The 24,240-nt window shown below is 50.4% G+C and overlaps 2 protein-coding genes across 2 annotated transcripts; both read right to left on the bottom strand.

Annotated features, from left to right (window-relative positions):
- On the bottom strand, positions 1-4,722 carry IL27 (interleukin 27; the record flags this gene model as incomplete). Its single annotated transcript, XM_082644523.1, has 5 exons — positions 1-335; positions 1,230-1,388; positions 2,269-2,367; positions 2,452-2,624; positions 4,692-4,722. The coding sequence occupies 5 exons, from the start codon at positions 4,720-4,722 to the stop codon at positions 84-86; spliced, it is 714 nt and encodes a 237-aa protein (XP_082500649.1). The 3' UTR covers positions 1-83.
- Positions 4,723-20,987: 16,265 nt separating this feature from the next.
- Positions 20,988-22,415, bottom strand: NUPR1 (nuclear protein 1, transcriptional regulator). Its single transcript, XM_082643441.1, has 3 exons — positions 22,150-22,415; positions 21,603-21,752; positions 20,988-21,270 (listed from the first exon to the last, which is right to left on the bottom strand). Exons 1-2 carry the CDS (start codon positions 22,259-22,261, stop codon positions 21,616-21,618), a joined length of 249 nt encoding a protein of 82 aa, XP_082499567.1. The 5' UTR covers positions 22,262-22,415; the 3' UTR covers positions 20,988-21,270; positions 21,603-21,615.
- Between the last annotated feature and the right edge of the window lie 1,825 nt (positions 22,416-24,240).

Raw genomic sequence — 24,240 nt, 5'->3', positions numbered from 1 at the left:
TGAGCCAGAGCCTGTCTGCTGGCCCAGACTCCAGTCCTCAAGTCCTGATGGGTGGAGGGAAGGGACTAAGAAGTCAGCCTCCATCAGGGCTGGGAGCTGGGTGTGGGGAACCCCAAGGCCTGGGCTGGGTTCCCAGCCTGGGAGAGCAGCAGCAGGTCCCTCACCGCCCGAGACAAGACAATTTCCAAGGAGTGTAGCGACTGGTAGGTGTAGAGGAGCTGGGGCCAGGACACCTGGGCTGACATCTGCAAGGGGCCGCCCAGAGCCCCTGGGAGCAGCCCCTCCCCCTCCTCATTCTCCTCCTCCTCAGGGAGGTTGAATCCTGCAGCCAGCACCTGTGGGGAGAGACCCATGGGTCAGAGAATGGCCCGCCTCAGACCCTGAGTGAATCCTTGCTTCTTTATGTGCCCAGTGGTGCAGAATGACATCAGAGACCACAGGGGCATGATTTCCCTGGACAACCCCTACTTCGCATCTTCTATTATGTCATCATTTCATGTGAGCTGCCTGATTTTTTTTTGGTTCAAAAAAATGGAAGTCACAGAGCAAGATGGTACTCATGGAGCTGGCTCTCACTCATCCAGGATTGCCCGGGGGATTGGGGGCTCTGGAAGTTCCTCTCTTTCTCTCTCTCTCTCTCTCTCTCTCTCTTTTTTTTTTTTTTTTTTTTTTTTGCTGTGCCATGGGGCTTTCGGAATGTTCCCCTACCACGGATAGAACCCGGTCCCTGGCAGTAAAAGCCTGGAGTCCTAACCACTAGGCCACCAGGGAACTGGAAGTTCCTCTCTTAAGCGTCATCTTAAGATCAGAAATGGGCAGAAAGGTGATATGGTTAGTTTTTATGCTGTTTTCATTTTCTATTCTTTTATTAAGGGTAAAATTCCTATTTCCCTTTGAAATGTTCAGGAGAATCTGGTGATGTCAGAGGATGAGGGAGAAGGGAACGTACTTTGTTTGATGTAGGGCCTGCTGATGCCAGATGCTGTCCTGGCTTCTCTCATTTAAGACCAAGACCCCAAGAGAAGGCAGAGTTTCAGGGGGCAGAGGTAGGACCTGGTACACCTACACACACACACACACACACACACACACACACACTCAGAGGATCTGGAGCATCTCCTTCCAGACTTATCCTACCTCTGGGCAGGGGGTGTTTTAAAAGGGAACCCATGAGCCTCAGTTTTGAGTGTTAGTCTCTGGGGGTCGAGGAGGGTGGGTGGGCACTCTACCTGGAAGCGGAGATGCTGCTGCAAATCTCGGAGATCCAGCCTCATGGCCCACAGCTTCAACCTCTGTGAACTGGTCCAGAACCCCTGGCTCCCCAGCCCTCCCAACAGGGTATGGAAGGGGTGAAGTGCCATGGAGAGGAAGCGGAGTCTTTCTGGGTCCTGTGGAAGGGGAGGGAAGGCATCAGGAAAGGCCTGCAGGCCAAGGATGACCCACTTCAAACCCAACCCCATCTCTATTTGGGTCCCATTCCCAGCATGAACTCCAATCCCCATTCCGTCCCCATATCTTTTCTCATCCTTAACCCCATCTCCATCCCTACTCCCTTCCTATGTTCATCACCATTCCCATCTCCACTGTCTCTGATCTCTATCCCATCTCCTCTTCCAACCTCATTTTCAGTCACACCCGAGCTCATCTCCAACCCCCAACCCCATCTCCATCCTTCTGTCACTCTCTACCCACAACCCCATTCCATTCCCTTCTCTACCGCCCCGCCCCATCTCCATCTCCTCACTTGTTTTCATTCTGTCTTCAACTTCTTTCCCATCCTTGTTCCCATTCTTATCCCAATTCCATCCCTCTTTCTTGTGTCCAGCCTCAATGTCACCATCTCTCCATCCCATTTCCAACTCTACCCACCCCCATTCCATCCCATCCTCACCAGCGATCCCCATGCTTTCTCTATCCCCCACTTCATTTTCACTCTCATCTCCAACCTTCTTCCCATCCCTAACCTCTTACCATTCTCACTCATAATACCAACTCCACGCCTCCTCCATACCAATCTCTAACCCCAATCCCATTCTTTTCCCATCCCCACATCTTTCCTTGCTCAGCTTCATTCTTACCTTCTTCCTAATGCCATTTCTTTATTCCAGCCTCATCTTTATATTCAGTGACCTACCCAGCCACATCCAGATTCTCTCCCTCAATTTATCCCCAAATCCATCTTCAATTCAATCCCCAACTTTATCTCCATCCCTGCAACCCAGCCTTATTCCCAGTTTGCCTGTCCCACCGCGCCAGTCCGCCACTCACAGAGAGGCCACGCCAGGCCTGGAAGGTCAGGGAAACGTTGGGGAGCTGCTCTCCCAGGGGCAGAAGGTCCAGGTTCACTCCTGGCAGGTGAGATTCAGCCTATGGGGCAAGGTCTTTTAGTGGGGGCCCGAGGGGATTGGGGATCTTCCCATCCCCAGAGCCAGCTGCATTAGGGAGACTCACAAAGTCACGGGCCTGGACCCGAACCTCGGAGAGCAGCTTCCTGGAGAGATGCAGGCTGACCTTGAACTCCCTCTGCAACTCCTGCAGGCTCCGGAGGGGCCTCCCTGGGGGCCTCGGGAATCCCCAGACACCAGCGCGAGCCAGGAGCAAGGAGAGTAGCAAAAGGCTGAGCCCTGGAGCAATGAGGAGGGGGTGGGCGAGATGAGGGGAAGAGCTGGAGAAGAACTCAGGAAAAGGAAAGGACCGTGCCTTTTCTGAGCCTGTGCTACAGGCACGCTCTGTGTCATCTCACTGACCCCTCAAAGCCACTAACAAGCTGTTGAGACACCATATGGCATCTCTGTACAGTGAAAGGAAAGTGCCCCTTCCCCCAGGCAGACACAGTCTTGCACAGAGTGCCCGCCTTTGCAAGCAGATCTCGGGCTGGATCTTGAACCTCACTATGTCCCTTGGCCAAGTGTCTTTCTCAGTGAACAAACTGCACAAGGGTATGTGGCAGCCTGGGTGCTATTATTCTCCCTATTTTGCAGATGGGGAAAGTGAGGCTCAGTGAGGTTGACTTGCCCAAGGGCACATAGCCAGAGGGTGAGGGGACCAGGACGGGATTCCAGATCTGCCCAAATGCAGAGCCTGCATGCTTCCCCCAGGGAACTCAGAGGAGACCGCCACCTCCCCTGGCGTGGGCATGGTCTGTTCTGCCAAGGATTCCCCGGGCTCAGCCAGGCGGCTCTGATGGCCTGAACCAGGGCCCCAGGGGTGGGCTGATGATGCTGAGGCTCTATCCCAGGGAGTCAGAAGGACAGATTGGTCCAGCCTCCCCCAAGGCAGGTAGATCACTCTGCAGGGTGGGAGGAACACGGGGTGCCAGGAGAGGGAGGAGGGTCTGGAATGGGAGGCTGAACCTCTGTTTCTCATTTGGGTTCTTCCCTTGAACAAGTCACATCTTATCTCTGTGCCTCAGGCTCCCATCTGTAAAATGAGGGAGTCAGACTGGCTGATTTCTGAAAGTGCTTCCTGCCCTGCATTTCCTGGAAAGAAGGAAGAGGGGCAGTGGGGCTGGAGCTCTGGGAAGAGGGCAGTTTCTTCTTCAGGGAGAGGAAATCTAGCAATCGCTAGGGAGTTACACAATTCTCCTCGAAACCCAAACCAAAATTGGTCACTAAGTTGAAGTCTATTCCTGCTCCGCCTTCTCTCCATGCCTCTTTCCGATCCATCCTTGACCTTTAAGCCCTGGGCTCTGCTCCTCGAAATGTACTCTCTGTAAAGACTAAGGGGAGATTCTGGGCGCTTCCACTACCCCCATGGACTTAACACAGGTGGTGGGTCATGCCTGCAATCTGTAGCATTCAGGCTCCCTGGCTTGGGGGCTGCTCTGGCACCCTGGAGACTTAAGGCAGACTGGGGTTCTTCCTAGCTCTATGGGTGGGCACCCCCAGGCCCTGGTGGATATTGCCCACCCAGAACTGAGCTGTGCCGTCTCCTACTGACCCCCTGCTTTCTGCCTGAGCTCTGGAGCCCCCAGACCCTTCCCTTGGTTTCTCCTTCCCCTCTGCAGCCAATCCTGGGGCTTTCGCCTGGCCTTTGAAGGTTCTGTCCCCGTCTTTCAGCCCTTGGTCCCTACTCTGACCCTACCATCGGCTCCTCTGTCCAGAGCTCTCTTTCCAGCCTCTGAGCTCTTCAGCCACCAGCTGTAGCTTGGACCTCCTTCCAAGCTTCAAACTCCAGACCCTTGACCGTTAGGCTGCTGACTCCTTGGCCCCAGCCCCCTGCTCCTGCTGTTCTTCCTATAGCCAGCCCCAGTTCCCAGCCAAGCTGATTGGCCCCTGCTCATTCACCCCAAATAAACGCTTCATTTATGCGCCTGGTCCTGATCCTGGTCAAAGCACCTGCCCAACTCCCCCCATTCATGCCAGTCAAGTCTTCCCATCCTCAGCCCAGCCCTCACCAAACTTCCACCCTTCTATAGAACCCTGTCCCCCCATTCATGCCAACCAACCTGCCCTGCCCCATCCTCTGCCCAGCCCTGGCTTGATCACTACCCCTCTGCCCCAGCCCCTCTCCCCAGTTTATGCCTGTCTCACTCCCATCCTCCAGTCAGCTGTATCCTGTATCCTTAGTCTTGCCCACATAATAGCACCTCAGCCCTAGGCGCCCATCCACAGCAGGCAAGTTCACCCATCCTCTGCCCACTCTCAGCCAAGCCCCCCACCCCTCTGCCCCAGCCCTGGCCTCAAACTCACGCCAGCCAAGGTCGCCTGCCATCTGGCCCATGGTGGGGCCAGCCTCTTTGGACAGCCATCTCCCGGGCAGGGGGAGTCTTATACTGGGGGCTGCGCCCGGTTTCACTTTCCGTCCTGCTTGTACTTTCGGCTTTGTGTTCACTCAGTCTTCCCTCTCACCACCCCTTGCTAAAATGGGGAAATGTGATTTCCCTTCCCAGAGGGGGTGGGAGGTGCAGTGAGGGTGGTGAGAAGCTGGAGTTTCGGTCAATCCCAGCTCCTGACTCCCTGCTGCTCTACCAGGTCCAGCCCTGCCCTCACTTCCCCACTCTTGGGTGAGCCACCCCGCTCTGCTTGCTGGTAGATCCCAGAGACTCTAACCCCCTCCTGTTTCTCTTCTTTGTCATCATCATCCTAGTGCCATCACCAGCTCACTGTGCTTCAAAAGACGGATGGCCAGGTAAGGGGATTGCCCATTAGAGGGGACTTGGGGTTTTGAGTCATCCTTACTCTCTTCTGGTTTACCAGATGGCTGAGGGAGGGAGTGCCAGGGAAGTCAGGGCTCAGTGGGTAGCTGGGATGGGGTTTTGTGTGAGGCGGTGGGGTCTCAGTCTGGGCAGAGTCAGAGTTCAGTCTATAGTCAGGGTCAGGGCTGGATGAGAACACGTTCATTCAGGGCCAAGCTCAGACTTCAGCCAGAGGCAGATCTAGGATTAGCGTTCAGTCTATAACTATGATCAGGATTTGGTCTAGGGCTGGACTCAGAGCTTTGTCTGGGGCCAACATCCTGCCTCTGCCTGTGTTTGGGGTCAGAGCTATCAATGACCTGGGGGCTCTGCAAGGGGCCAGTTAGGATTGGGCTTAGAGCTCAGTCCAAATGAGGCACAGACCTCAGTCTGCAGCCAAGGTTCCGACTGAGCCTGTGACTCAGGTCAGGAATCAGGCTTGGGCTGGGATGAGAGCTCAGTTGATGACCAGGGTCAGGGCTCAGTCTGTGGCCAGGTTGGGGTTCTCTGAGGTCAGGATCAGGGCTCAGCCAGGTCCCAGGATAGTTCTGGTGTTTCTGCTCTGTAGACAGACGGCTGTCAGGGGCCATCAGGGCTGGTTACAGATCTTCCTTCCAGCACAGCCCCGCCCTCAGCCCCACCCTGGATTTCCCATCTTCAGGGAGAAGATGGGGGTTTCTTGGTCTTCCCCCAAGCCCACTGCTGCCACTTTCCTTTTAGGACCCATGGGGTTTCCCTGCTGGGTCCCTGCTGTGAGACAGAAACCAAGGGGGCTTCCCCTTCCTATACCCTACCTCCTCAGCCGTGCCTGGGCAGGGCCGCCTGGGACCAACTGTCAGGGAAGTACCAGCACCAGTGGGGGAGCAATCCCAGCGGGCTGCAGGAGGAGAAGGAAAAGGAAGAGCGGCTGGCACCTGCCTAGCCCAGACCAGTTTCCGTTACAGTGCCCCCCAGTGGTGGCAGGCCGTTCCCCCACATGTCATGCAGCTCGTGCTCCTCACTGTGGGGTCCCATCCATCCTCAGACTGATGGTGAGGACAGGCAGAGGCCCTGGCTGGTCTTCCTCACATCCCCAAGTCCTGCCATTGTCCACGAGGCATGGCCACCCACTCACCCCTCCGACCACAGCCGCTCTTGACTCTTTGCCATCATCCAGAACTGCTTTACCTTTCAAACTTTGAACCCCATATCCCACTCTCTGACTACAAGCTCCTGGCCTTCCCAACCTTCTCAGAGACCTCCCAGCCCTTGCTGCTTCTCAGCCCTTCTCAGTCTGGCTGCAGCTGACTCCTCCAGCGTCGTCCCCCTCCCTGCTCCACCAACTGCTTCTTTGCCTTTGCACAAGCTGGTCTCCCTGACTAGAATGCCCTCACTGCTTTCTCCAGAGTTCTCTTTCCCCAGCCTTCTCTGTGCCCAGACTTCTTGGCATGGGCTTTCTCCCCCTTTCATCCCTTCCTGCCATAAATCTTGTTTCCAATGGACATTTCACATTTCTTTATCTTGCCCACTCTATCCTCACTCATACCTCTCCAGCCATACTGGCCTCCTCCTTGCTCCTAGAACATTCCAGTCATGCTCCTGCCTCAGGACCTTTGCTCTTGCTGTTTCTTCTGCCTAGGACACTCTTCTTCATATCTGCAAAGCTCACTCTCTCCTTACTACTCTGCTCAAATATCTCCTTTATAAATGGGGTCTTCACTGACTACCCTGAAAAAGGGCAGCCCTGCCCCTGGAACTCTCTATCCCCTTCCCTGCATTATTTTTCTACATAGCATTTTAGATATCAAACATTTTTAGATATTGAACATTTTCTTTCTCTCTCTCTCTCTCTCTCTTTTTTTTTTTTTTGGTCTGTCTCCATGCACTAGAATATGCGTTCCACAAAGATGGGAATTTTTGCCTGTTCTGTGCACTGATGTATCCGCAGTAGCTAACAACAGCAGGTTCTCAATAAATCATTGAACAAATCTGTCTTCTGCCACAAGTGTCTAATCCAGGTTCTGCTCATGGCTGGTGAGCTGTAAATTGCCTGGATGGAACAGCAGGTCTGGGAGCAGCCAGAGCCCTGAAGTCTCACAGTCAGCTTTCTCCCAGTCTGTCCAAGGCTTCAGTCAGGTGCTGAGTGGGGTAAGGAGGCACCTGGGCTGCTTTGCATGGCTGTGGGCTGACGATCTTAGCTCCTTGGCAAAAAGCCAGAGGGTCAGTGAGGGCAGTGTCAGCCTCTGTCCATATCCTTAGAGGATGGGGCCCATCTCTGCTCCCCCTGGGCCTGTTTCCACAAGTGGATCTTGGCTGGTGGCTGAGGCTCGGGTTGGAGCCAGCAGGAAATGGAAGGGATGTGGTGAGGGGTGAGAACTGCTGGAAAAGGCTGTAGACTCCGGTGTGCAGCTAACCCTTCTGGTGACCTCAGGTGAGTCACTAGCCTACTCTGGACCTCAGTTTCCTCATTGAAAAGTGATCACAATTTTCAAATGCTGCCACCATTATTACATAGAGAAATTAAAACCCAGATGATTAAAAAAAAGAGAGAGAAAGGAACCATCCACCAATTTTTCTGATTATTTTCCAAGCCCTGTTACAGCTCTGACCGTGTGGGGCACTCCATGGGGTTGCATGGGAATCCTGAGTTCAGGAAGCAGAAGTTAGAAGCCTCAGATGTGACATCAGGATGGAATCAGGGAGGGGAAGTCTTGTTCAAGGTCACACAGCAGATCAGTGACAGAATGAAGACTGGAACTCGAGTCCCTCATTTTCAGCTTGGGCTGGCGAGGGGAAACCCTGGGCCCCATGATCTCAGCTTTGAGATCTAACCCCTCGGTGAAACTAAGATGGGCTTCAGGGAAGGTGGGAAGGCTGGGGGGAGGTGAGGCCAGGCTGGAGCTGGGGCCACACCTCTGAGTCTCCCAAACACGAGTGATGAGACCCTGAGGCTAGGCACAGCTCCCACCCGCTCCTAGGAGAGTAGAGGTGAATAAAGCCCCGCATTCCAGCCCTAATCACTGGACTCATTGTACGCATGCGCCCTGCTGCACACCACACCTAGGGTTTATTCTGCAGCGTGCACTCAAGGCCGCAGCAAGGCAGCTTGGGTGCCCCACCCCCTTCCACCCACCTTGGGGGCCGCCTCTAAATACGGCGTCTCTTATGGGACTACTGACCCTGGGGTTGCAGGGGCAGGGTGGGAGGAGCCTGAAAGGGGAAAAGGATTTCTCACGCTCGGTCCCACCTCTTTTTCCCTACGCGCCCCACCCCCTCCACGGCACTCTCAAACCCACGGCAGGCAAGTGCGGTGCGGGGAGGGCTGAGAGAAAGGGAGTGCAGGGGGCACCTTGCCAGGGACTAGATGTTCATCGCTGGGTGTTCTATGTAAATGACACAGGAATGCAGGGGCAGGAAGACTGAGCTATGCAGGGTGTGAGGAGAAGGTGGGAAGCCAGGTCTGTTGAGTGCCAGGAAGAGAGTTCCTGAGGCAGGGCTGCAGAGAAAAAAAAAACACCAGCCTGGGGGTGAAAAGTCCCGGTGCAAGTCCCGGCTCTGCTCTGCCCAAGCACACTGGGCTTCAGTTTCCCCATCTGGAAAATGAAGCCCGCGATCCCAGCCCTGCCCACCTCTCAGCCCAGACGTGAAGGCAAAATTGGGAAGGTACAGGGCTTCAAGGGTCAGGACCCCACTGGGGAGTCAGACGGACCCTTCACAGCTCCAGCACTTTCCCAGGGTGACCTTGGTCAAGGCAGGAAACCTCCCTGTGCTTGGCTCCTCTACCCGGCGGGGGACGCTACTCCTACCAGCCAGATAGGACAGCTGTGACGATTATGCATATAAATGGTTGGCACTGCCACTGAGTAGCTGTGTGATCTTACACAAGTTAATTAACCTCTCTGTGCCTAGGTTCATCATCTATAACATGAGAAAAATAATCCATACTCAAGACTGTTTAGAGGATTCAATGAGCTATTGTTTATAAAGTGCTTGGAAGAGGGGCTGGCACGTGGCAAGACCGTAGGTTTTAGCTATTGGTATTAGTATAAGGCCTGACCCACAAGGAAGCTCTCAAGAAATGCTAGTTGTCATTAATAAATACTTGGGATGGTTGTCATCAATGGGCAAAGAAAAGCCAAAGGAGAGCTGGAGGAAGAGGGTAAAGAAGAGCCTGCAGTTAGAGCTTAGGAAGTTCAAATAGGTACAGGGTGCAGGTGGGGGGCCCCAGGCAGAAGGCACCTGGTAACCCAGAGACATGCATCAGAGCAGAGTTCCGGCCAGAAGCAGATGCCTCAGGGAGACAGCCAATCAGGCCCTGGGCCACAGTGTGGACAGCCTCAGCTCTGAGGACCACTGGTTGGGACTCATTTCCTAAGCTGGATGGGGCTTCATCAAGCCTCCCTATGCAGAGGACTTGGAATGGAGACAAACTCCGGGCTGAGCCCCAGGCCAGGCCCTGCCAGGTGTCTGAGAGAGGCAGGCAGGCCCTGGGCAGACACCAGGTCCTCCAGCAGTCCTAAGCTCTGAGGCTGACATTGGGCCCCACCCAATCCGGGGGCCCTCACCTGGCAGCCACTTTGGGGTCTCAACCACCCCTGACTGCTGTGTCCCTTACTTATCCTGAACCCTGCATTTGAGCCCCCCAGTTCACTCCCCAGGAATGGAACACACTCACAGCTTATATTTTTATGTACCATCTGATCTGAGCAAAAGAATGTATACAACATATATGTTTCTGCTCACCCACTTTTCTTCCTTCTACCTCAGTTTTGGTCCTGGGCCCCAACAGGCTAACTGCACAACTGATTCACTGATTCCCATGGCTCCTCATTTCACCCTGAGTGAAAGCAAAAGCCCTTCCAGTGGCTTACAGTGTCCTCGTGATCCCTCCCATTGACCTCTTCTGTTCTCCTGGCTGCCCCACAAACACACCAGGCACATGTCTACCTCAGGGCCTTTGTACCTGCTGTTCCCTCTGCCTAGAATACTTTTCCCTCAGCTCTTCAAATAACTGGCTCATTGTCCCTCCTTCAGGTCTCAATATCTCATAAATGCCTTCTTCATTCTATGTCTCTGAGAACTGTCCAATCTCATTCCCACCTACACTAAGACCCGAAGATATAGATGTTAGTCTCTTAGCCTTTCAATTATTCTACATATTCCAGGCCCTTCCCGAACTCCTAGAGTATTCTCCAGACCTTGAGCATCTACCCAGCTTATCAGGCATCTGGGTCCTTTTGGCAGCATTGGTCTGAACAATGTCCACTCCTTCCATACTTCTGCTTTTAAGGTAGGAGAGGGGAAGACAGAATTAGGGTTGAATGTTAAGGTGTGGGAACCCTGGTCCTTGCCCACAGAGGCAGCTGCCTAGCCCAGCAGGCTGACCCGATGTGAAACCAGAGAGGACACGACAAAGCAGAGCACTTTGTAACTTACTGGGAGACACTGGCAACCACTTTTTGGCCTTCATTTCTTCACCTGGAGAGTGGGCGTAGCAATACCTTTCTCCCAGAGAAAGAGGACACATGAACATGTGCTCTGGTGCTCTTGAAACTGGAAAGTGCTATTAACATTGAGAGCTCATTGGGACTTCCCTGGCGGTCCAGTGGTTAGGACTCCACGCTTCCACAGCTGGGACATGGGTTCAATCCCTGGTCTGGGAACTAAAGTCACACAGGCTGCACGGCTAAATATATATATATATATATATATATATATATATAGAGAGAGAGAGAGAGAGAGAGAGAGAGAGAGAGAGAGAGAGAGCGAGCTCATAAAGCAAAGATTGTCAACTGGCAAGTGGGTAAGAGGATAAGGAGAGAAAAGCCTTGCTCGGGATGCATTTGACATCTGTCATTTCCACCTGCCCACCATTCTTTTATTTTTAAAAAAAATTAATTATTTTTTATTCTTTCTTTTTAAATTAAAAAATATAATAAAGTATCTGGATTTTCCTTTGGGGAGTTATCCATCCTCTCTCCCTGAGGCTGACAACCCTAACCCTCGTGGTGGGCACATGACCCAGGCCCAGCCAGTCAGGGTGCCCCACACCTCTCACTACAATGAAGGATTCGAGGATGGGTACACAACACACTGAGAGGGACTTGCTGGACTTGCTGTCAGGAAAGAGGCTTTCTCTTGGCGGAGATGACTAAACTGGAAGGTTGTGAAGCTGAATCTGCCATGAGGGAAGCTGCGGCCTCAGACTGGAGTCAATGCATGGGAAAGTAGAGCTGAGAGCTGGAGAAGGAGCCGACAATCTTGATGATGATTTACTTTGAGCTCCTGGATCCAGACACTCCTGAAGCAATTAATTCTGAAATGTTCAGTTTCACGAGCCAATCCTCTTTTTTTTGCTTCAGCTATTTTGAATTGTGTTTCTGCCACTCGTAGCATATGTCCCCTCTCCTGCCTGGATCTACCTTCACTGTTGATTTCCAATGTCAAAAATCACAGACTAGATTTGAAAAATCATGACGAAGTCAAATAGTATTATGTAGTAGAAAGAGCACTGTGTCAGATCCAGTGGAGAGAGAGCACTTCAGGGAGAAAGAACAGCGTGAAAACAGTGGAGCTGCTTGGTCAGTATTTACTGAGCGGGGCTTCCCTGGTGGCGCAGTGGTTGAGAGTCCGCCTGCCAATGCAGGGGACACGGGTTCGTGCCCCGGTCCGGGAAGATCCCACGTGCCGCGGAGCGGCTGGGCCCGTGAGCCGTGGCCGCTGAGCCTGCGTGTCCGGAGCCTGTGCAGTGAGAGGCCCGCATACCGCAAAAAAAAAAAAAAAAAAAAAAAAAAAAAAAAATTTACTGAGCAACTCAGCATATCCCAGGCATTGTTCTAGGCATTAGAGATACGCAGTGAATGAAGCCGACTGACAGTTCTGGCTTCATGGAGCGTACACTAAGTGGACTAAACTTGTAATCAAAATTTCATCAAATGCTTCTATAGGCCGGACACTTTCCAACTATCGGCTCATTGAATTCTCACAATAACCCTGTGTTGTAGGTATTATTATTCGTGTTCATTTCATGCAGAAGAGGAAACTGAGGCCCAGAGAGGTTAAGATTTTGTGCCCAAGGTTACAGAGCTAGTAAATGGCAGCTCTGGGACTTAAACCCAGGATGTCTGGCTTTTTTTTTTTTTGGCCACACCGTGGGGCATGTGGGGATCTTAGTTACCTGACCAGGGGTTGAACCCACCCCCCGCCCGCAGTGAAAGCGCAGAGTCTTAACCACTGGACCACCAGGAAATTCCCCATGCTTTCTTTTCTTTTCTTTTTTTAAAAAAATTTATTTATTTGTTTTTGGCTGCGTTGGGTCTTCCTTGCTGCATGTAGGCTTTCTCTAGTTGTTGTGAGTGGGGGCTACTCTTCATTGCTGTGTGTGGGCTTCTCATTGTGGTGGCTTCTCTTGTTGCAGAGCATGGGCTTTAGGCACGCGGGCTTCAGTAGTTGTGGCTCATGGGCTCAGTAGTTGCAGCTCGCCGGCTCTAGAGCACAGGCTCATTTGCTCCGCGGCATGTGGTATCTTCCTGGACCATGGCTTGAACCTGTGTCCCCTGCATTGGCAGGTGGATTCTTAACCACTGTGCCACCAGGGAAGCCCCTATCTGGCTTTCTTAACCACTATACTCTACTACCTGGTATAGCAGTTAGCATTTACTGAGTCTTCTGTCTATGTCAGATACTGTTTTAATGGCTTAACATGCATAAAATTATGTAATCCTCAAAACAATCCATTTCACAGAGGATGAAACTGAGGTTAAATGACAGTAACAGAACTGAAATTTGAACCAAAACAGTATGGCTTGAGAGTACACACTCTTTTTTTTCTTCCAGCTTTATTGAGTTATAATTGACGAATAAAATTATAAGTTAGTTAAAGTGTACAACAATCATCACAACAAAAATTTTTTTTCTATTTCTTTAATTCTGTATCTATATAAGATGATGGATGTTCACTAAACTTATTGTGGCGATCATTTCATGATGTATGTAAGTCAAATCATGACGCTGTATACCTTAAACTTACACAGTGTTGTATGCAGTTGTATCTCAATAAAATTGGAAGAAAAAAAGATAACAAAGTATACAATGTGAGGATCTGATATTCATATACATTGTGAAAGGATTACCCCCATTGAGTTAATTAACACATCCATCACCTCACATACTTACCTTTGTGTGTGTGTGTGGGGGGACATTTAAGTTCTACTCTCTTAGCAAATTTCAATTATACAATACAGTGTAATCAACTATAGTTACAAGAGTCCACACTCTTAACCCCTAGTGCATATGACCTATAATGAATAAACAAAGGAATGAAGAGGGACCAGAAAACAGAAACCAGGCCCGGAAATGAGGGACAGCAAGAGGCCCAGCCCTGAGGTCCCACCTTTTCAGATTCTTTTTCATTATAGTTTATTATGAGATATTGAATATAGTTCCCTGTGCTAAGCAAGACTATTTCGGACTCATTGATTCGTGAATATTTATTGTGCACCTACTTAGTGCCAGGTACCAGCTCTGAAGCAGGGGAACCAGAGGGCACTTACACTAAGGCACATGTAGGTGATGGAGGTCCTGGAATGCCACACTCAAGAATATGGACTGGGTCAAAGGGGCAGTTGGGAGCCATGGTAAGAAGGATGGTGACAGAGAGGCCTTCCGACAATGACCACAGAGACTCCTGGTGGAGATGGAGTATCTCCTCCATGGAGTGGGGCGGCAGCTCCTGACTGCAGGGAGGGTGGGTGAGACACAAGCAGAAAAGAAGACACTTAGGCCTACCTGCCGGGCCCCTAGGGCCCTGCCAACACTCACCCTCTGCTTGTGGTCACTCAGCCGCCAGCCCTTCTCATTGCCTCTGGTTTCTTATTTATTTATTTATTTTTATTGAAGGATAGTTGATTGACAATGCTGTGCCAATCCCTGCTTTACAGCAAAGTGACTCAGTTATACACAGACATACATTCTTTTCCATTATGGTTTATCACAGGATATTGAATATAGTTCCCTGTGCTATACGTAGGACCCTGTTTATCTATTCTAAATGTAATCTACCAACCCCAGACTCCCAGCCCATCCCTCTCCTTCCCCCCTCCCCCCGCTTGGCAATCACAAGTCTGTTCTCTATGGCTTCAGGTTTCTTAGCTGCCAGTGTTCCCCTCCCGTAACTCTAAACAATAAATTAATCAATAAATATACAGTATGTCAGATTGTACTACGTGCTCTTCAGGAAATAAACAGGAATTTTAGCATGAATCACTCCCTAACTTCCTTCTGGTCTTTGCTTCAATGCCACCTTCTCGGTGAGGCTTTCCTTAATCAAGGCGTTTTGTTTGTTTGTTTGTTTGTTATTTATTTATTTTTGGCTGCATTGGGTCTTTGTTGCTTCGTGCAGGCTTTCTCTAGTTGTGGCGAGCGGGGGCTACTCTCTGTTGCGGTGCTCAGGCTTCTCATTGCAGTGGCTTCTCTTGTTGCAGAGCACGGGCTCTAAGCACACAGGCTTCAGTAGTTGTGGCTCGTGGGCTCTAGAGCGCAGGCTCAGTAGTTGTGGAGCACGGGCTTAGTTGCTAGGCGGCATGTGGGATCTTCCTGGACCAGGGCTCGAACCCGTGTCCCCTGCATTGGCAGGCAGATTCTTAACCACTGCGCCACCAGGGAAGCCCAACCAAGGCATTTTAAATTGCACAAGCCGGCCGAAATTCTTGTTTTTGTTTGTTCACTTGTGATCATTTATCTGCCCCCACTACAATGTAAATTTCATGAGAAAAGAGCTCACTTACCAGGGTATCCGTAGCTTTTAGAATATTCCCTGGCTCAAGAAATATTTGTCGAATGAATAAATGATTCTTTCCTTAAACAGTTAAAATGACAACTCTGCAAACTATTCTCCAGAAAAGAGAGAACAGGATAAGGTTGCACAGAGCTGGTGCAAACATTCCACAAAGTGATTAATTTTATAACTTAAGTGTTTTGCCAAAGTTGGAAGGAGAACATGTTTGGTCAAGAGGACGGAACAAGAGGTTAGGGGTTATCTTCTGTTCCACAGCATCAGCTGCTTTTGTAATCAGAAAAGCAAAGGGAACTTGTTTTACAAAGAAAAGAAGTTGCAGAGATCTGGGTTCCGGGTCCAGCCTCTGGGGAATGGTCTCCTTTGTCAAAGCTGGCTGCTTGCTCAGGGGATAGGTGGGGGCTGGTGGTGAGGTGCTCTTGCTTCTTTGCTTGCTCCCCCCAGACTCCCTGAAGACCACAGAACTCTAGGAAGCTTGGGTGTGGTTGTCAGCACACCTGGTCTACTCCTGGCTCAGCCTGTGACAGGTGGTGAACCCATGACCCAAGTCTTTTCCCTTCCACAGGGCTTTGGTAAATATTCAGTGTGATAATAAAAGTCATGTGGCTGCATAATATTTTTATCTACAAACCAAGGTGGAGTTTTCCCCCTCTTCCTTTACACTCATCCCATTACTGAGGGAGGACATTCATGGCTACACTGACAAAGCATGTCACTGAAGTTTCCTTTTTAGTTGAACAGCCTTAGGGGACTCAAGGCACAGAGAATCACGAGGACACAAGAGCAAGGTGGATGGGGTGGGGAGTGGGCAAATTTTAAAATACTCCCCAAGTCAAGGAGGAAGGAGGAATTTGGAAAGGACACAGAGAAATCTTAGAACAGATGTGTCCTTAAGAAAGGGTGCCTGTGTCCTGCCTGTCCTGAAGAGTTTGGTGAGATCTGAGGACGGAAGGAACTGTGTACCCCGTTTTCCAGGTGGACAGACCCCAGCAGTGCCTCTACACCCCAGTGTGACACAAAGGCTGTGGGAGGTGGCCCAGAGCACACAGACCAAGAGGAGCAGCTGTGTGGGCTGACAGTAAAGAACAGACAGAAAGGGGGATTACCTGGTGGCTCAGTGGTAGAGTCCTCCTGCCAATGCAGGGGACACGGGTTCGAGCCCTAGTCCGGGAAGATCCCACATGCTGCGGAGCAACTAAGCCCGTGCGCCACAACTACTGAGCCTGCGATCTAGAGCCCATGCCCCGCGCAACAAGAGAAGCCACCGCAATGAGAAGCCCACGCACCGCAACGAAGAGTAGCCCCCGCTCACCACAACTAGAGAAAGCCCGCGTGCAGCAATGAAAACCCAACGTAGCCAAGAAAAAAAAACCAGAAAGGACAGGAAGGCAGAAGGGGGGACGTCTTGGCAGATGCCAATGTACCAAGAGGATGTCAAGGCCAAGAGTATTCATGCCCCTTCTCAACTCTGCTACTGGGAGCCCTGGGAAGAGGAGAGATAAAAACACAAACTGACCCCTTCAAACACCTGCCGCCAGCAGAAAAGGAACAGGAAATATCAATTCAATTAAACAACAGACAGATCACATTTCTTGCACACCTGGCCTATGTTTCTGTATCCTTGTTTTAATAGCGCACTCACATGATGCTTCCTATGCATTTCACAACATTAACCCAATCACGGCAACAATCCTATACTGAATGTTATTGGCACTCCTATTTTACACCAGGGGAAACGGTTGCATAGAAAGGTCAGGTAACTAGCCCAAGGTCAGACGGAGATGGTAAGAGAGCTGGGACTTGAACCCATGGAGTCTGGGCCCGGAGCCCACGCTGTCTGCTGCCACTGTGCCGCCCTGTTAAGTTTTTTTCAGGTACCCTGCTAAGTGCTCGAAAAACACAGTTTCCTTGCATTCTCAAAACCATTCCGGGAGGTGGGAATTCCCTGGCGGTCTAGTGGTTAGGACTCCAGGCTTTTGCTGCTTTCACTGCTGAGGGCCCGGGCCCAGGTTCGATCCCTGGTCAGGGAACTAAGATCCTGCAAGCCGCAAAAACCCCAAAAAACAGACAACAGCAACAACAACAATAAAACACTATTCTGGGAGGTGAGTGTTTACAGATGAGGAAATTAAGATGCAGGGTAAACAATTACTTGTCCCAGGTCACAGCCAAGTTTGCAGGCCGGATCTGGACATGGGTCTGGGGGACTCTAAGGCTGGTCCAGTCACTATGGCTGTGTAACAAACCATCCCCAAACATAATGGTATGAAACAACCATTTAATTATGCTCCCAGTTTCTGCAGGTTGGGAATTGGAGGTGGCTTGTCTCTGCTGCACAATATCTCAGGCCTCATCTGGGAAGATTCAGTTGCTGGAGGTGACTTGACGGCTGGGGCTGGACCCATCTGCAGGCTCCCTTCACTCATATGTCTGGAGGTTGGGGATGGCTTTCAGCTGGGACTTCAGCTGGACCGAAGACAAGAACAACAACAATATGTTACCTTTCTCTATCATCTTTCATGTGGGCTATCTTGGACTTCCTCACAGCAGGGTGGCTGGGGTCCAAGAACCGCCAGGAGCAAGGTAGAAGCGCATGGTGTTTCATGAAAGCACCACTTCCGCTGTCCTCTGTCAGCCAAGAAGACATGGTCGTAGAAGTCCTCCCATGTTCAGAAGGAAGAGACATAGTCCCGTGTCTCCCGTTTGATGGAGGGGGGCTCAAGGGCATACTGTAAGGAGAGCATGTGGGGTGGGAACTCTTGCTGTGACCATCTTTCATAAATGCAATTCTCAAACTTCACTGCAAGCTCAAATCATGTTTCAAAGTCCCAGTGCCCAAGCTATACCCCAGACCAGTGAAATCAGAATCAGGGAGAGGGAGCCAGGAAGCAATATTTTCTTTAACTCCTGGGTAATTACAATGAGGCTGCCTCCCATGTATGCAAAGCTCCTGGCACTGGCTCATGAGCAACTGTTTTGTTTTTTTTTTCCCCAAGTGTAAACACCTATGACTCTTTTTTTTTTTTTGGCTGCATGTTTAGGCATGCAGAACTTCCCCAACCAGGGATCTAACCCGCGCCCCATGCAGTGGAAGCGCGGAGTCTTAACCACTGGACCACCAGGGAAGCCTAAACACCTATGACTCTTAATAGACAAAGTTGTCATAGATAGTGCACAGGTGGACTTAAAGTTTTAGTTAGGTGTTTCTTTTTACAGTTATTTTCTAATTATGACGTGATTGTGGGCTTCCATTTTTGGTGGTTATGTAGTTTCTTTTAAAATACATTTAAGTACAAAAGGTAAGAAGGTAATTTTTTAAATGCTAAGTAAATAGAGACTTCCCTGGTGGCACAGTGGTTAAGAATCCTCCTGCCAACGCAGGGAACACGGGTTTGAGCCCTGGTCCGGGAAGATCCCACAGGCAGAGCAACTAAGCCTGTGTGCCACAACTACTGAGCCTGTGCTCTAGAGCCCATGAGCCACAACTACTGAAGGCTGTGTGCCTAGATCCTGTGCTCTGCAACGAGAAGTCCCCGCAATGAGAAGCCCGTGCACCGCAACGAGGAGTGGCCCCTGCTCGCTACAACTAGAGAAAGCACGTACTCAGCAACGAAGACCCAACGGAGCCAAAAAAATTTAAAAAAAGAAGTTGAAAAAATAACAACTTTAATTAACATTCTCTCCTTGTGCGTATATGTACATACAAATTGTTCAAAACAGAATATGAGATGTCATCAAAATCCTTAGCCAGAAATAAATAGTTAAGCTTTAAAAAAATAAATAAAATGTTAGGTAAATAATGATGTAGCTTGAATGCACATAGGGCAGAAATCACTAAAGTGCTGTGTGAATGGTAAAGCAGGGAAAACCCTGAGGCAGGTAATCAATAATGGTATCTAGGACTATGACTGTTATTAGTATCGCCTTTAAAAAGTGCTGGTTGAATGGGTAAAGAAGATGTGGCACATATATACAATGGAATATTACTCAGCCATAAAAAGAAACGAAATTGAGCTATTTGTAATGAGGTGGATGGACCTAGAGTCTGTCATACAGAGTGAAGTAAGTCAGAAAGAGAAAGACAAATACTGTATGCTGACACATATATATGGAATTTAAGAAAAAAAAATGTCATGAAGAACATAGGGAGGGGTAAGACAGGAATAAAGACACAGACCTACTAGAGAATGGACTTGAGGATATGGGGAGGGGGAAGGGTAAGCTGTGACAAAGTGAAAGAGCGGCATGGACATATATACACTACCAAACGTAAGGTAGATAGCTAGTGGGAAGCAGCCGCATAGCACAGGGAGATCAGCTCGGTGCTTTGTGACCGCCTGGAGGGGTGGGATAGGGAGGGTGGGAGGGAGACGCAAAAGGGAGGGGATATGGGAGCATATGTATATGTATAACTGATTAAATTTGTTATAAAGCAAAAATAAAAATAAAAAATAAAGAAAAATAACAAGTGCTGGTTGAAAATCAACTTTGGGTGATTCTGAAATTTTAAAAAATAGACATCTGAGAGCTGGCCTCTGAGAAAGGAGTGGGCGGATGAGGACAAGTACATAAAGCACATAAAGGAGCCAGGAATCCTTTGGACTGTGGCAACCTGATGGAAAATTTCCACAAGCCCCTGGGGGGAAAGAGAGGTCAATCAGCTCTCCAGTTCTCAGGAGGAACCCAAGAAATTGGGGAAACAGGTATTACATACAACCAGGAAATGACAAAGAAAAGAATGGAACAGAAGAGGGAGGTTCTGGAGGGTTCTCATCCTGATGGGGTCCCTAGTCTTCATGTAGTTTAAGCCAGGCCCAGGCCCCTGCACCCTGAGCCATGATTTCCCCTTCCGCAAAGGAGAAAGAGTGGGGCTCTACAGATCTGAACGTTCTGTAATTCCAGGAATGGTCTGGTTCCTGGAACAGCCACTTAAAGGCCTCCCAGGCAGAGGCTGTGCCAGGGAAGGCCAAGCCAGGGAAGGCCAATCAGAGGCCAGGAGTGAGGGGTGATGTGTGGAGCCTCCTGGCAGGTGTCAAAGGACCCCTTACCCAGGGACTGGCCACGTCCTGCTAGAGACACAACGCTCCCCAGCCTGTTCTCTCCTTTGAAGTTGACAGAAGAGAGAATAGTCTCAGCAATTGACAGGTGGGGAAACTGAGGCTCACACTGGAGTAATTGACTAGAAATTAACTAGCATCTAGAATTCTTCATTGTCAGTACATAGTTCTTCTCAGGCATGTAGTCAAAAAAGGGTGCAACCCAAACTTTGAAAATCAGACAGACCTGATATTTTTTTATATAAATATATTTATTTTTTATTTTTGGCTGCGTTGGGTCTTCGCTGCTGAGTGTGGGCTTTCTCTAGTTGCAGAGAGCGGGGGCTACTCTTTGTCGCAGTGCTCAGGCTTCTCATTGTGGTGGCTTCTCTTGTTGCAGAGCATGGGCTCTAGGCGCATGGGCTTCTGCAGTTGTGGCACGCAGGCTCAGTAGCTGTGCCACAAGGGCTTAGTTGCTCTGCGGCATGTGGGATCTTCCTGGACCAGGGATCGAACCCGTGTCCCTTGCATTGGCAGGTGGATTCTTAACCACTGCGCCACCAGGGAAGCCCCTCCCTTAATGTTTTAAATCTAAGTTTTTGCCATTTTGCAGATGGCATCAATAAATAACATTCACTTAAAAAGGTGGTTTTATATGAATACAACATAAACAACAAGATTGTTATTCCAAAAATGGAGAGAAGCTGGGGAGGGGGCTTGTTTCATGGGCAGCATTACAAAGAAGCAGAGGAAATTCCCTTGCACCTCATAAGAAACCACAGAAACATATGCACCAAAACACATGTATACAAAAAAAAAAAAAAAATGCTCACCTCTACGCCCATACAAAATTAGAAACGCCCCTCCCAGACACACAACCAAAAACAAACACTCACCAAAATGCTCTCACTGGTTCATGCAAATGCAGACACTTGCAGGCAGAAATGTGCACCCAAAAAGCCACACAAAGAGAGAGGACAAAAACACACACACAGGCTGCAGCTGCTGTACTTTGTTTATTGTCGCTGTCACCCTGGGGAGCTCTGGTTTCTTCTTTCTTTTTGAGGGGTACCTTCATGATTCTGCCTCTCTTTATTCTCTGCCTCTTGTTCCCCATCTTGTTTTCTTTCTGGGGCCGGGGCTGCTTCGTTGGTGGCCCTTCGGAACCTCAGTCAGGTGGGTTAAGTCCTGGGGGTGGGGGCAAGCAGGCCTGGATCCCGCCCCCAGGGGCTGATTCCTCTCAGTTCTGTCTCCATCGCTGTGGGGTGTCCGTGCTCTGACCTCATCTAGGGGAAGGAAAGCAGGTGGTGAAAGCACAGAGGCCTGAGTTCTAATTCTGCCTCTCCTGCTCACTTGCTCCGTGACTCCAGAGAAGGACCCTACCCTCTCTGGGCCTCAGTTTCCCTCTTTGTAAACCAAATCTTGCTCCAGTTGGAAAGGGTCTGTTTTTCCCTTTGCTCTGGTCACTAGGAAACTCAAAAGTCTCTCTCATTTTATTCTATGTTGAGACAACAATTCTTGGATCCCTCCTCCCACCCAACCTCGCCCATTCAGGCCTGTCCTTTTCAGGCAGAGAGACCTCTACTGGTGCTGCAGACGGGGCCCCCTGACGCCTTACCTCAAGTTCTGTCTCAGGGCCGTGCCCCTCGCTTTTTCCGCTCCGTGTTCTGGAGCTTGGTCACCAGCTTCCTCTCGTGCCCACCAGGGCTGTGACGGTTGGTATTGGCGGCGGCTTCTCTCTTGGTGCGACCTTTCCGGCCTCCCACTCCTGGGAACCGAGGTGAGAGTGGGTGGTGAGGTGGACAGAGCCACAGGGGGTCCAGAGGGCAGGTGGGGAAAGAGCTTGGGTTAAAGTCGGGAGGCTGGGGGGCATCACCATGTAGCTTTAGGGCAGTCATTGTCCCTGTTTCCCCATCTTTGGAATGATGTTGCTGCTCTAATATTCTAGGAGTGCATGTGGTCCCAAGGCTGAGTAGGACACAGCTCACTGGATGAGGGGCTAGAAGGGGGTGACTTGAGGGGTCAAGGGAACAGGCTGGAGAAGGGTGATGTATGGGCAGGAGCCCAAGGAGGGATCCTAGTTTGAGGAGGGAGGTGGTCAGGCCGTTTGTGAGGGTGGGCATTGGAGATGGAAGGACCAGGAAGGTGGCAGGGCCAGGCCTTACCCAGGAAAGAATGAGCCAGGCTGTAGAGGTCATACTCATCCAGGTTGGGGTCTTCATCCTCTGGGCCTGGGGGCTGCCTGGACGGGCTGGCTGCTCTCGGGAAGGTGGCCATAATGTCTGTCTGTCTCTGTCTCTCTCTCTCGTCTTCTAAAGCTTTGTTTGTTTCTGCTTTGCTGACACCTCCCAACTCACTGGCCCCAACTTACAAGGCCACGTCTCCTCCTTAGCCCACAGTCTGGCTCCAGCCCCTCACGCCCTGTCTGATGCAATCTGGCCTTTTCCCAGAACCCAGCCCAGTAAACATCAGTCACGAGAGGGGAAAAGAGTCGGTCCTGTGAGTCCCAGCCCCCCTTGCCCCCTCCCTCTCACTGGGGCTCGCCCAGCTGGGTATTTTTCCACTGAGGAGATCCCCACCCCTCGGGGGGTGGGGGAAGGTAAGAGGCAGGGTCTGGGCATAAACAGCCCTTGGGATGGAGGGCAACAGGGAACTGAGGGCCTCACCTGGCTGACTCCTTCCTATCCATCTCCTGCCCTCTGCCACATGCCCCTCCTGGGCTGGGGGTCATGGCCGCACAGCTGACCCTCACCCCCACCCACTTCTGGCTCAGATTCAGGACCGTGGTGGCAGAACGTGGAGTGAAGGATGAGCTGGGACAGGTACAGCACACTCTGTGCTGTGTCATTGGTTCTCACCCCGATCACACCCAACCCAACTTTTTTTTTTTTTTTTTTTGCGGTACGCGGGCCTTTCACTGTTGTGGTCTCCCCCGTTGTGGAGCACAGGCTCCGGACGTGCAGGCTCAGCGGCCACGGCTCACGGGCCCAGCCGCTCCGCGGCATGTGGGATCCTCACGGACCAGGGCACGAACCCGCGTCCCCTGCACCAGCTGGCGGACTCTCAACCCCTGCGCCACCAGGGAAGCCCCCCAACCCAACTTTTCTATAAGAAACACCTCGGAACCCCCCCTTAACATCCTGAAATGGTGGTCCCTAGGTAATCTCCCACTCCTGAGAGGGAGGCTAGCAGAGTGGTTAAGCTGATTCTGGAGCCAGATGCCCTATATTCAAACCCTTGATCCATTACATCCTGTGTGACCCTGGACAAGTCACTTTACCTCTCTGTGCCTCAGTTTTCTCCTCTATAAACTGAGGATGATAATAATTGTATCTACCTCATAGATTTGGGGAGAGGATCAAATGAGATAATCCATGGCACGGCACCTGCATCAGTGCCTGCTGCAGTGTAAGCTGCACTATATGAGTTGATCACATAGTTTCCAAACAATTCAATATAATGCCCTCCCTGTAATGTAAAGGAGACATAGAGGAAATTAATTTAAAATAAAGTACTACGTATTTCAAACCATAGAGGTAGAAGACATTGTGAAGTAAACAGATGTTTGTGCTAATTTAATATGAATTAAAAGAAGGGGTTTGGATAAGAAACATGGAAAAGTGGAATTTTCCTCTTTTGCCTGAAGGATCTGACTGTGTGGGTCACGTTGACCCAGAGAGGCCACACCCTGGGCTGCCCACTCATGCTTCAGCTGAGGCTTCAGCACCAGGGGCAGGGAAGGAAGCAGGCACAACATTCCACTTTTTTTTTTTTTTAACTCTGTGGTTTCCAGTGCAAGAGGACCTTCTCAGCCCAGGGCAGGTGTTAATTCCCTGCTCACATTCCCACTTTGCTGTGAGCCCACTGAAACACTGTTTCATCTCAACGTTACCTAAACTCCATTCTTCCCTGAATAATAACCAAGTAATAATCCGGTCTCGTCCTCTGAAGAACAAGAAGCGTCACTTTGGCTTGCTCTTCTCCCTGGCCTGAGCCAGAATTAAATTTAGCTTCTGTTTTCCAGATTTGGGTGATTTGTGAGTTCTTTAACACCCAGGAAATGAAAGTGAACACAAGAGGACGCTTGAATAAAAACAGAGTGGGGATAATAATAACAGACCAGATGATAAGAGAAAGAGGAAAATAACCATAACTTAAACAAAAATAACAAATACACTGGAACTTCCCTGGTGGTCCAGTGAGTAAGACTCCAGGATCTCAATGCCGGAGCCCTGGGTTCGCGATCCCTGGTCAGG

This window comes from Mesoplodon mirus (genome assembly GCF_964341445.2).
Source record: "Mesoplodon mirus genome assembly, chromosome: 15".
Classification (NCBI taxonomy): domain Eukaryota; kingdom Metazoa; phylum Chordata; class Mammalia; order Artiodactyla; family Ziphiidae; genus Mesoplodon; species Mesoplodon mirus.
The sequence above is the reverse complement of the archived record's forward strand: the minus strand, read 5'-3'. Positions and strand labels throughout refer to the sequence as shown.